This window comes from Buceros rhinoceros, unplaced genomic scaffold (assembly GCF_000710305.1).
Source record: "Buceros rhinoceros silvestris isolate BGI_N320 unplaced genomic scaffold, ASM71030v1 scaffold2230, whole genome shotgun sequence".
Classification (NCBI taxonomy): domain Eukaryota; kingdom Metazoa; phylum Chordata; class Aves; order Bucerotiformes; family Bucerotidae; genus Buceros; species Buceros rhinoceros.
Window position 1 is genome coordinate 53,788 of NW_010389986.1, and position 12,395 is coordinate 66,182.

General features: G+C 40.4%; 1 protein-coding gene across 1 annotated transcript in view; it reads left to right on the top strand.

Annotated features, from left to right (window-relative positions):
* Positions 1-10,665, top strand: part of RAPGEF2 (Rap guanine nucleotide exchange factor (GEF) 2) — a 47,645-nt gene extending 36,980 nt beyond the window's left edge. The window contains exons 18-23 of the mRNA XM_010135920.1: positions 159-344; positions 1,698-1,850; positions 4,210-4,435; positions 5,996-6,555; positions 9,076-9,381; positions 10,640-10,665. Of these exons, the coding sequence (XP_010134222.1) occupies positions 159-344; positions 1,698-1,850; positions 4,210-4,435; positions 5,996-6,555; positions 9,076-9,381; positions 10,640-10,665 (1,457 nt within the window). The remainder of the gene's footprint in view (positions 1-158; positions 345-1,697; positions 1,851-4,209; positions 4,436-5,995; positions 6,556-9,075; positions 9,382-10,639) is intronic.
* Positions 10,666-12,395: the final 1,730 nt, after the last annotated feature.

Genomic DNA, 12,395 nt, shown 5'->3' on the forward strand with positions numbered 1-12,395 from the left:
TTCCCTCTTCATCTTTTCTCTCTAAAGCTATCCTACTGCGTTAATTCTACACGTATTTGAGCACCTTTTAACTGGAGGGCTTTGCACTACTCGGGTTAAATCTCCTGCAGTATTTTTAGCTAGGAGTCATTTTGTGCTTTCTCCCATTTCTTGCAAAGTGCCAAAGAACACAGGAGACAAGCGATCAGGAAAATCTGAGACATCACCAGTGGCTCCCCGGGCGGGCATCCAGCAGAAAGTGCAACAGCAGCAGCAACATAAAGTAAACCAAGCATTGCAGGTCCCCGCTGTATCTCTTTATCCCTCTCGCAAGAAAGTGCCAGTCAAAGACCTCCCACCATTTGGTAAGTGAAACAATGAAGTGTTCTGTTGAATACTCTGAACTTTGCTTATGGCAGGGAGACATTCTGCTCAAACAGGAGCCCTGTCAGAAATGCAGGCCTCAGGTTTCTCCTTGAGAATTGTCCCTTCGGCTTCTGCTCCCTAGGGCTTTTTTACTGTTGTTGTTCAGCCATTGCTGCCTGCATGTCGCTCAGGAAGATACGGGACTGTAGGAATTACTTCTAATCTGATTACCACATCTGTGTCCCAGCATGTGTATGTACCATATATGCATTATTAAAGAACTTCCTAATAGGTATATATAGCGTAACTGGCCCTTCCATGGTGGTAATTTCATGAGAGCTTAATTCTGATTTCACTCTCTATTAGTTTTGCTTGTGCGCTGCTTAGGCTACTAGTGAAATGCTAGAAGCAGCAAAATGAGCAAGAAGCAAATCAATATTCATCTAGTTCTTTTTTGTTTTACCATTGAATTTTAATCTTAAAAGGACTTCGAAGTGTGTTTTTGCTCATGGTGGGAAAGTTTATGTAAACTGCCTCAGTTATGTTGATGAAGCACCTGTAGATCATCAATGGCATCATTGAGATCCAACAGATCAAAGATAAATTCTGTAGAACTTGAAAATAACCTGTGCTGAAAACACTGGCAAAGCTGTCAGAGAAGCTCTGTCTTCACTTTTAAGACTGTCCCAGGGTGGATTTTTGAGGGGGGTTGGGGGGAGAGGCGAGGAGAGAAAAATGGCTAAATATTGCCTGAGAAAAGCAATTCCTGATGCCCCAGTTCTTTACATCATACATCATCTTCAAGATGTTTTTACACTTTAGTTTCCCAGAATAAACTGGCGCAGAAATACTTCTCAAAAATGAAAGGCAGAAAGGTAGCTGCAGGATGGCCTTGTATTGTAAGCCTTATCTTATTAATCTTCTTTTTAGCTTTTTTTTTGACCTTCTAGGCTACTCTGAATAGAAAAGAAGTGGGAGAACAGTTTCACTTCTTACTATATGAACCTTCACTAACCAGTGAGATCTGTATGTGTATTCAACATAATATTAGCTGAAGTTTCTCAGTAGCCATTACTATGCATATCCTTGATTTATATGTTGCATAGGCAGTATTCTGCAACACTAAATCTGCTTTCTGATTTCTGTGACAGAATATGTGCAAAAATGAAGGGCTGTGTTTTAAACAGTAGTAGGTTTAAAGTTTTTGCTTCATTTAAGCTGGTCTCAGAAACTCACAAATAAGACAAGACACTGGGGTTTTTTCTGTATTGTCTGCTCTATAAATGCATTGTGAATCAGAAAGATGTAGTTAAACTGGATTTTACATCTACTACATTAATTGTTATTTAAAGGCATTAACTCACCCCAAGCTTTAAAGAAAATTCTTTCATTATCTGAAGAAGGAAGTTTGGATCGCCACAAGAAACTGTCTGAAGACACAGTCTCGAGTGCATCGTCACAGCTGTCTTCTCCACCGACTTCACCACAGAGCTCTCCAAGGAAAGGTATTAGATGTGCAGTATTTCTCATCCTGTTTCCTGAAGCTCACAGACTTTTGGAAACTTCTGAGAGAGAATTTGGACACTCAGGATAAACTACTGCTGCTCCTATTTTTGTCACATATGGTCAGCAAAAAGGCAGGAAGTGTAGTGCGGAGCGGAATACATGAAAGGACACCTGGGAACCTGATTTCAGGGATACTTCAGAGCCCTCTGGTTAGCAAAAGCCAGGAAGGATAGCCTGATCTGAGAGAGAATTTGATGCAGTAGGTCCCTCCTGCTGCAGCTGCTTCTGACAAAAATATTCCCATCATTAGTGTTTCCTGCCAGTGGAAGGATGCGCAGATTGAAACTTAAAATCTTTTTACAGATTTGAGTACACTAGCCTATTAGAGCAGTTGTTTGCTGGGTTGTGCATCTGGATGGGATAACCTGTGTGTAACAGGCAGGCTTAAGATATTTGGGATTCAAATCACTAACACACAAGGTATCACTAGCAGCCTGATTATTCAAACTATTTATATGGATAGCTGAGGAATCGTATTGCACATTGGAGCTTTCTTGACTGAGTTCTTTTTAAGTGACGTCATAGAATTGTTTTTAAGCAAATTTGGGACTTCAGAGGGATTTTTTTAAAGCCTGTTTGTTTTTTCATTGTACTTGTTCTGGTGATGAATTGGCAAAACGGGGAACGGAGGCATTTTCCTGTAGCTTAAAGAAGAAGAGTCCCTTTGGAAGTATGATAGCCTAGTCGTATTGCAGATAACTTAAGTTATTCTCTTTTCAGAATATCGTAAAAGTTCTGTTTAACAGTTACATAATATAACATTACTGTATAATATACGTATACTGGTGTTGAGTCCCCACAAGAGAAATTCAGAATGCTGAAGAGATGAATGCATGTTGGAGGCTGTATCACTTTTTCTACTTTCTCATCAAATGGAAAGCTAAGCCCTTTTGTTAACGTGGTGGGAGGTAGTGCTGATCAGTTGAGGCCTTATGGCTCCAAACTAAGGGACCTAACCAGTTTTTTGTCTCCTCTTGGAAGCGAGAACAGTACAAGAATAAAAACTCACCAAGGACCTCTTGGATAGGTGGGGCTTATGGAAACAAAAGGCTAAAAAATAAGACCAGTTGGATAAGCAGAGGTAGGAAATGCTCAGAGATAGTATTGAAGAAAGCCCGTATGCCTATCCAAAATCTCTGTTGAAGTGTTACTAATGTCAGATGGAGAAGGATGTTATGTAGAGAAGTCTTAGATTATCACCTTGAGTTGTTGCAAGTTATCATTGTGATTTCTCCCACGTACAATGTTAGCAAAGGGTGAATTTATACAAATATGGTCAGGTCTGTATTTTTTCAAAAAGGAGTTGGGATTCTGTATTTGGCTCATAGTGGAAAAAGCGCTTTATTTTTGCAAAAAACAAATCATAAACATAATTACAAATTTTTAAAAAAATTCTTGGTTTGATGGCAACACGAAGCTAATGGCATGTTCTTTCAGACAAAAATGGCAGCATTAATTCCATGTTCTCACCAAGTGAATTGTGATAGATTAGTTGAAGTCATCTTGACACTTGAAAGCAAAAACTGAAAACTGCATGTACTTGTGGACGTATGCTGTTTAATGATCATTAACTTAGCTGGCAAGAGCATTCACCATGACTTCGTTTAATACTGAAACAAAAGCTGAATTTGCTGAATTTGCCTCTGTGACATGGTTTGCAGATTTTATCCCAGTCTGGCGATGTCAGTGCTACCTCCAAATTACAGTATAATTCTGCTAATAAATGCTTTTTGGAATGTAATTAATTAGCCAACTACCAGAAAGAAAACTTGAAAATCTGGCCTTCTCTCAGCCAAGATATCTAACAAGCAGTCAGGCCAGACAGCTGGGCTTCGTGTTGAGTCTGCTGTTCATCTCTGCAGCACAGCTTTGCAGAACAGAAAAGCTGTGTGAAAGGGTCTCTTGGATTACTTTAAGCAACAGTCTTGTCCAGGATATCTCTTTCATTCATCTCAGAGATGGTGTTTGTGTACAGGCAGTTTTTTGAGAAGTGAGGTTTCATAATGTGGGGGATACAAGTGTGCTGATGTATTTGCAAACAATTTGGGGGAGGAGGGCAGAGAAAGAGGAAGGTGAGCAGTTTGTTTCTAAATGACTAGTGCGTGTTCCCACTTTTTAAGAGACAGAATATCCGGTGTTACACGGTTCTGCTACCTATCTTTATATGTTGCAGTGCTGCTGCCTCTGTGTAAATGTAAGCATAGTTTTGATTTGCTACGGTAGCAGTACTGCCAGCTGCCTGGCAATAACTGAGCAGCCTTCTTGGAGAGTCTGATTAATGTGATGTTCCCTTTGCAGGCTATTCTTTGGCTCCTAGCGGCACAGTGGATAACTTTTCAGATTCTGGTCACAGCGAAATTTCTTCCAGATCTAGTATTGTCAGCAATTCCTCTTTTGACTCTATGCCGGTCTCCCTGCATGATGAGAGGAGACAGAGGCATTCTGTCAGCATCGTGGAGACAAATCTTGGTGTGGGAAGGATTGATAGAAGAATCATGATTGAACCAGATCAATACAGCTTAGGGTAGGAATTTTATTTGTGCTTTGTTTACATTATATTTTCATATAGTGTGTGTGTGGCATTTATATTTGTTCCTGTAACTTTCCTGGTATCTCTCTCAGATATATTTTTCTCCCCTGCTCTTAAAAACTAGTATTTCAATGCTGCATTTTATGATAATGCTTCATTTTCCGACAGAACAGGATTTGCACTCCTAAGTGTGTGAAGAGGTCTCCAGCAGTAAGACTTTACCTCAGTAGACCTTATCTGAGCATTTCGTAGTGCTGTAGATTGTCCTCTTTGTGGCAGACTAGTATCCTAGCCTGTTTTCTAGATGGGGGATTAACTGAAGTAGATGAGAAATTATTCATACAATTATTCAGTGATCAAGCCGAGAACAGAAATAGCTAGTAATTTTCCAGTCTGTTTCATAGAAAAGTGCATATTTATCTAACTCAAAAATATTTTACCCCAAATATGTCTTCTAGTCAACACTAATTGGAATCTAAAATTCATATTAAGCTGCTGGTTTTCTGAGTAATTTTCTAGGTAATTAAGTTCTGTAATAGTGGGGAAGCTAGTGCTGTGAGGAGTTCTGTAAGTATCTAGCAGTGAGCCTTGGTCTGAAAATAACTGGGGCTCTGGCTCCTATTTACTTTCCACTTACTTTTCTGAGCTGTTATTTGGATGCTTCAGTCCCCTGAATAGTTTCAGGGTTTTTAATCCTCTGGGGTCTGTGGATGGCAGGCTTGTTCAAAACTGGTGTACTGCAGCTTTGGGAATCCCAGGCTATGCGAACTCTCTCATCAGATGTCTTAAATACTTGGAGGAGCAGGATTCCAGTCTGCATAGGAAGCTGCCCTGGAAGGACAAATTCCAGGAGCCTAGATAGCTGCTACACAAAAGTGACACTGTTGGTTTTCTCTGCTCATATGTTGTGATAGTGTCGGGCTCGCTTAAGGACTGAAAGGCTGCATGGAACATGCTTGCTCTTCGAAGTTTGTGTTTCCAAAATTAAAGTTAGAATACATGTCCATTTGCAAGAAATAGTAAAAAGTTGGCTTTCAGAATTTTCTAAGAAAAAGAAAAAACTGAAAAATGACACATAAGCCTGAATATCAGGCCATAACTCTGTTCCTAACTTTCGATTCTTTGCTCCCCATGGCTGGCAAAGCAGTAGGTACCCTATCTATCAATCAGTTCCCCTCTCATAAAGGGTTGCTGCAAAGTTAGGATTTTACTTCTCGAAGTTACTCCGCTGAGGTGTTAAGTTTTGTTAGGATATATATCCAGTAATTTTATTTTTTGATTTGTTTTGTGGTGAATGAGCTTGAAAAGAAAGTGTTCTATTCTCAAATTTGAATTAGTCATTAAATAATACTTGATATAAATTGCATCAAAACCTGCAATCATAGAATTGTGGAATGCTTTGGATTGGCAAGGACCTTTTAAAGGTCATGTAGTCCAACCCTCCAATATGTTTGCTTTTCTCTCTATTGTTGAATTCTTCATGTGTCTTGTAAATTATGTCCAATTCCAATGCTGGATTTATTTTTATTTTTTCCCTCGTCAATGTACATCTAGCTCATATGCACCACTGTCAGAGACCAGAGGCCTGTATGCTGGAGCAATTGTGCTTTCTTCTCCTAGTACAGAAGAACTGTCACAGGATCAGGGGGACAGAGCTTCACTCGATGCAGCTGACAGTGGCCGTGGTAGCTGGACTTCTTGTTCGAGTGGTTCTCATGACAACATACAAACAATACAGCACCAGAGAAGCTGGGAGACTCTGCCTTTTGGACATGCTCATTTCGATAGTTCAGGTGATGGGGCAGGACTGTGGTCCTCGGGCAGTCACATGGACCAGCTGATGTTCCCCGATCATGGCACAAAGTATGGCAGGCAAAGTCAAGGTAGAGAGGGCCTTGATCAAGCACAGTCCAGAGCAAGCTGGGCATCCTCAACAGGATACTGGGGAGAGGACTCGGAAGGTGATACAGGTACCATAAAGCGGAGGGGAGGGAAGGATGTTTCGACTGAAGCTGAAACCAGTAGCATAACATCTGTACCAGCAGAGGAGTCAAAGCCAGCTCCCGTGCCCCCTCACATAGCAGTATCATCAAGTAGTACAAAGGGGCTTATTGGTAAGTTAAGTTTTGTTTACCATGAAGTATCTTAATTCGTTTGCTTATATTTCCTCATATTATTCTAAAACTGTGTTTCTTTTGGGTTGTTTGAGGGTTTTTTTAGGAAAAAAAAAACCTCTAAAAGGTACAATCTGCAGTCTCTCTCAAATTTTCCCCTTTAACTGTGCTTTTATTGTTAGGGACAATATCACTTATTGTTGATTCTCAGTTCTGACAGCACCTTTGTGTTTCAAAAGAGCCTGCCATACATCAGAAAACTAGCTCAACTGCCGGACAGAGTTTTGAGAAGTTGATGTATTTAGATGTCTGCTTTGAAATGTGAATTTGTCTTCACAGCAAGGCTCCACGTTCTATATTTAGAAATCTTAATAAATGTGGCCTGATTTTTCTAGAAGTGTTTTACTTCATACATCTGTATGACTTGTCTGATAACTGTGAGTATTCCTTACTTTTGAAAACGGGATCATTTTGTGCTTGAATACCACCTGAGATGTTTCTTTGGGCTACTGAAACTAAAGAGGATCCTAAGAAGTTAGAGCTGAAATACATTTATGATCATACAACAAAAGAAAGATTAGATACTACATAAATTAAGAGGAAGGTGTCTTTGGCAGACCTTAACATTTTTCTCATGCTGTTCCTTCTACACATCCCAGGCCTTGGGCCATCCCAAGACCTCTGCATTTTTGCTTCTTTCCTTCCTTTACATTCCCCTTCACTTTACCTTTCTGCAGGTTAATATGAAGAACTATCTGAAAGCCATTTTGCGCTGATACAGCTGAAAAGGTCTGCCAGATAGAGGTCGTGCTGAGACCACTATTTTCTGCCCAAGTAGACTGCTCAGCAGTGGCCCGTTGCCTCAAAGGTTGGGTGCAGCTCTGCATCCCTGAACTATGCAGCGGAGGAAGCAGTTCAGTTCAGGACTTCAGGTTCAGATTCATGCCACTCTGTAATTTTACTCTTTGATACCTTTGGTGTCTACCAGAACGTGGAACAAGCATGCTTCCAAACTTGCCTCTCAAGGCAGTGCTTGTCGCTACATTTTTAGAGACTTGAGACAATGTGAGAGAGACCAGAAAATTCAAATCACACACTTCCATCCACTCTGGTACTTTTAACTAATTCTCCTGCAAATGTGGCTCTGCATATCTCTGTCTAACAGAAGCCACTATTTTAACGTGTTTTCTTTGCACTGAACAGCTATTCATTTCTTGCAGTATTTTAATAAAATTTTTCTACAGAATTTCTTCTACATCAAAGTCACTTTTCAGAAATCATTGAATAACATTTCTTTGAACAGTTAAAAGAATTTGTCCAAGAAAAATACATAGATTCTATTGGAAACTGTTTGGTTTTATTATAATACCAAGACTTTATTTTTTAGTCTATAAAATCTCACATCCAAGTAGTACCAGTCCACGTTAAGTACTGCCCTTTCAGTCAGTTCTGTGCTGCCTAATTCAGGGTGATGTTGCTATCACCGCTTGTGCAAGAATATACAGTGTATGACAAGCTGTGGAGAGTAAATCGTCTTTGTCAGTGCTTTTTCCTGCTGTGTTTGCCTTTGTACTGTAAGTTAAGTGGTCATGTGTTAGGCCTAGCCCAGAAAAAGTGTTCAGTATCAAAGTCCCAGCTGACTTCTTTAAGTACGTAACTCCAAAACGGTCATGCCTATCCGCTCCATGTCCCTGCAGTCGTTTAAAATTCTTAATCGCTGTTTTCTCCCAAAGCTCTCTGCAAGAACGAACTTAGAAGTGTGCCCAGTTAAGTTCAAGTTAAGTTTACTTGTTCAAGTAAACAGTTATTCCTCAATGAGATCCACAGACTAGGTGGTGGTCTTTCCATCTCCTACATACTCAATCAGTGTTCTTATGTGCGTCCTTTCAAGTTTTGATTTTGCAGAGAATACAACTGTCAGAGCAGCGGGCAGCGGTGCGTACAGAAAGCATGAAAACGAAGCCGGCTTCTCTTCCTTACCTTTTGGAATTGTAGCTTATGTCTCATTAAGTAGTAAGATTTGCAGGAAGAAATGATGTGTCAGGTGTTCCTGCCCACCCATCCCCCTGCAAGATGCTAAAAACAAGAGATAAGCTCAGAGGTACAAAGCCCATCTCCAGCGTTCAGATGGATACGTGTTTGGGGAGAGGCCGTTATTCCTGATGTTTGCCACTTCTGTGGAGTTTTTTTACTTTGATCAGTGCGCTTTTGATTCTATACAGTTGATGGAACAGCTTCAGTTGCTAAGTTTGAATGAATTCCCCATATAATTTGGTGAATTTTATTAGACTAATGCTTCACTACTGGGAGATTAGCTATATCTTGGGTACATAGTATGTTCTGTACTTTCTTGCATGGTTTATTTTTCAAGACCTTATTGTCTCCCGTAAAGAGGTTAACTTTTGTCCTTCAGATTTTCTCCTCCTGGACCATTGATTTGGTTGACATTTATTTAACTGTTATTTGCCTTTGAGCGGTTTTCCTCTTCCTCTCTATACTAATCTGTTGTTTTTCCTACAGCACGAAAGGAGGGTCGATACCGGGAACCACCTCCAACTCCTCCTGGTTACGTAGGGATACCTATTGCTGAGTTTGCAGAAGGTGGTTCGCATCCAACCAGAAAGCCTCCAGATTACAACATAGCACTTCAGAGGTCTAGAATGGTGGCACGGACATGTGAGACTCACGGGACGTCAACTCCGCAGCAGCAGTCGCATGGCCATTCGACTAGCAGGCCTGTGAGCAAACCTCAGTGGCATAAACCAAATGAGTCAGATCCACGTCTTACTCACTATCCCTCTCAAGGGTTTTCCACAGAGGAAGATGGTGAGTTTGTAATCGTTAGGTTTTGAGTGTGCGGCATGCAAAAATGGTCAGTGCTTTCACAGATGCAACGCCAGTTGTGCAAATGTGTTCTGCCATAGAAATTCTTGCCATAATTTGAGTTGTCTTCCATCTTTCAAACTTGCTGTTTATTAACTTTTTGGAAGGGGAGGAATTCAGTTAATCCTAAATATAATTCAGAATTTGGAATGTAGGTCCACCTCAATCTTGGACAACCAAGCAATTGGCTTAGGCAGCTTATGAGCCTATGTTCGCCAGGTACAGACCTGCCTGCCCTGGAAGTTTCCAGCGTACCTAACCTTTGGCACTAACCATGTATATTCTAATGGTCAGAAAAGTGTCTTCGTCTGTAAGACACCTGCCTATCCACCCCACAGAGCATCATTGGTTAGGTTTATCACAGTAGTCACATCCTATCTGAAACTTTTAACTCTGTGGGCACGGGTTCTCCCACATCAACTGCTTCACGTAATGAGCCCACTTCTCTTTTGCTCCCTCGCTTGCCCAAGTGTGTCTGCATCTTCATGCTTTACCTCAACTGTAATGACAGAAAGGCCACATAGACATAGCATTTCTGTTTTTCTATGGAGTACAAGCATAGCTGGATTGCATCTTTAGGGCCAGGTGCTCAAAATTTAGGCAGAGTAGTGTCCAAATCATGCTCGCTTTGTTTTGTTTAATGATAGAAAGGCTAACTTTATCTCCCTCATTGCTTAGTTACTAAGGTTTTATGTACAGGATGAACTCTGCAGTTGAACATGATGGAAAAGAATTAAGTCTACCGTGATCAAATTCCCTCAAACCTTGAGAATTACCATGATGGAGAATTTCAATTGTTTCTACCAATGATGGCTAATGATTATTTCTACCAATGATGAAAGCTGCGCTCTATTTTTATGCAATCTTAATTTAAATAATAGATATATTCAGAGGAAAATGTAAGATGGCTTTATGAAGCTGCTTGGATATGCAGGAGTAGCTGTTGTGTTCCTCAGGCTGAGGAACCTAGCGCACCTGGCTCAGTTATAGCAATTGTGTTGTTTTCTCAGAGAACAAATTTACAAAGGAATACTTGTTGTGAGATCTAAAATGTACAGATATCGTATTAGGTATATGTTTTAAAATAATCCAGATGAAATGGAAAACACATGAACGAACACAGTGCATATTGTTTCATTCAGTAGCAGTCTTGTTCTACATGAATTAAATTCTATTTTCCTCTATCCTATTGTGTTTGCAGAAGATGAACAAGTCTCTGCTGTCTAAGACTTGGGCTTTTCTGGATCCAGAGTGAGCCACTTTAAAGGAGAGCACAAGACGACATCCCTAGAATAGGAGCCTTGGAACTATAGTTAAAGGATGGTGGACCTATTTGCCTCCTTCCCTGCCTTAAAGCAGCATGGGGCTTCTTCCTCCGCCCCTCCCCCTTCTGTCCCCTCTTCCCTTGCATGTGAAATACTGTGAAGAAATCGCCCTGGCACTTTTCAAACTGTGTTGCTTGAAATGCACAGTGCAGCAATCTCCAAGCTACCACTGTCACTGTCTGCCACATCACACAGTATCATTCCAAATTCCAAGATCATCGCATCAGGATGATTAACTCTGGCTGCACTTCCCAATGCCTGGAAGGGTTTTGTGTTTTTTTTAATATTCCTTTTAGATTTTAATCACAACCCTAGCACTTGTTCTCATTGGCATAATGAGATGAGCTAGTTATCAAATTACATTTGGCCTTTAACCTATAAAGAGAAAAATGCATTGAAATCCTTCAAGGAGGCAGTGCTTATTTGCTTGTTTACGATGCCTTTGTTACGGTTTTGTATGTTTGCGTTTCAGAGATCAAATACTGCAGCTGCATAGTGATTACAGTATTATTTCACACCTGTAAGTAGGGTTGCCAGCCTGAGCTCCTGGAAGGAATATTGCTAACACGTGGCTGAGCAGGGCAGAAGGGAAGGCAGAGGTTATGGGATGCAGCCTTTCCTTGACCTTCCCGCTTCACTCTTAATGTGCCCCACCCTGGAATCTTCAAAAGTTTGTAAATGTTAGTGTTAATGGCATCCTCAGCCAGGTCTAGTGCAAATGCAGAAGCGTGCTTGTGACTGGCTGGTGAAGGAAGGGGACACTGTGTGTCTCATACCTGTGCCTTGTGGAATACAGGATGGCATACTAAAAAAGAAAGTGTCCCGTTCTAATGAGACAGACGGCAACCCCACCATTAAGTTATTATTTTTTTTTGTTACAATATAGTAGTTATATTAAAAGAAAAATTAACTGGATAACGTTGCAGTGAAGGCAAGCTGGGATGTCACAGCTCGTGTCAGCTGTTAACACTGATCTAATAACCTCCATCTTTTGACTCTGGCATTAGGGGATAAACGAGCCTGTAAGTAATGAAAAATAACACGTTTAGATTTGCCAGCCCTTGCAATGCAGAAATAGTCACAACTGTTAATGGCTTCATGGAACACTGCATGTGTAGAGAAGGCCAATGTGTAGCAACCACCTGCTCACAGCTGCTATTAACCCTATAATGACTGAAATGACCCTCCCCTCTATTTTTGTGTTGTTTTTGCACAGACTCCGGAGAAGTGAAGGCTGCCAATCCGAGTAGTACTCAAATGTGAGGAACTGCTGGTCTTGGATTTTTTTTTTTCCATTGAACTCAGCTGATCATATTGATCAGTAGATAAAAAGTAAATAGCTTCAACTTTTAAAGATCAAATTGCAGTGTTTTTTCACTGTATCAAACAAATCTCAGTGCTTTATTTAATTCTCTCTCCTGTAATCATAGCTTTTGTCTATTTGCTTATATATCACATTGTCAATTATGCATTTGTAATTTTACATGTAATATGCATTATTTGCCAGTTTTATTCTCAAGGCTATGGACCTCATGTGCATATAGAAATACAAAATCCTAGCTCTATCACAAGTTGCACAAATGTTATATGAGCATTAAGTAATTGTAGACCATAGGACTGCTAATCTCAGTT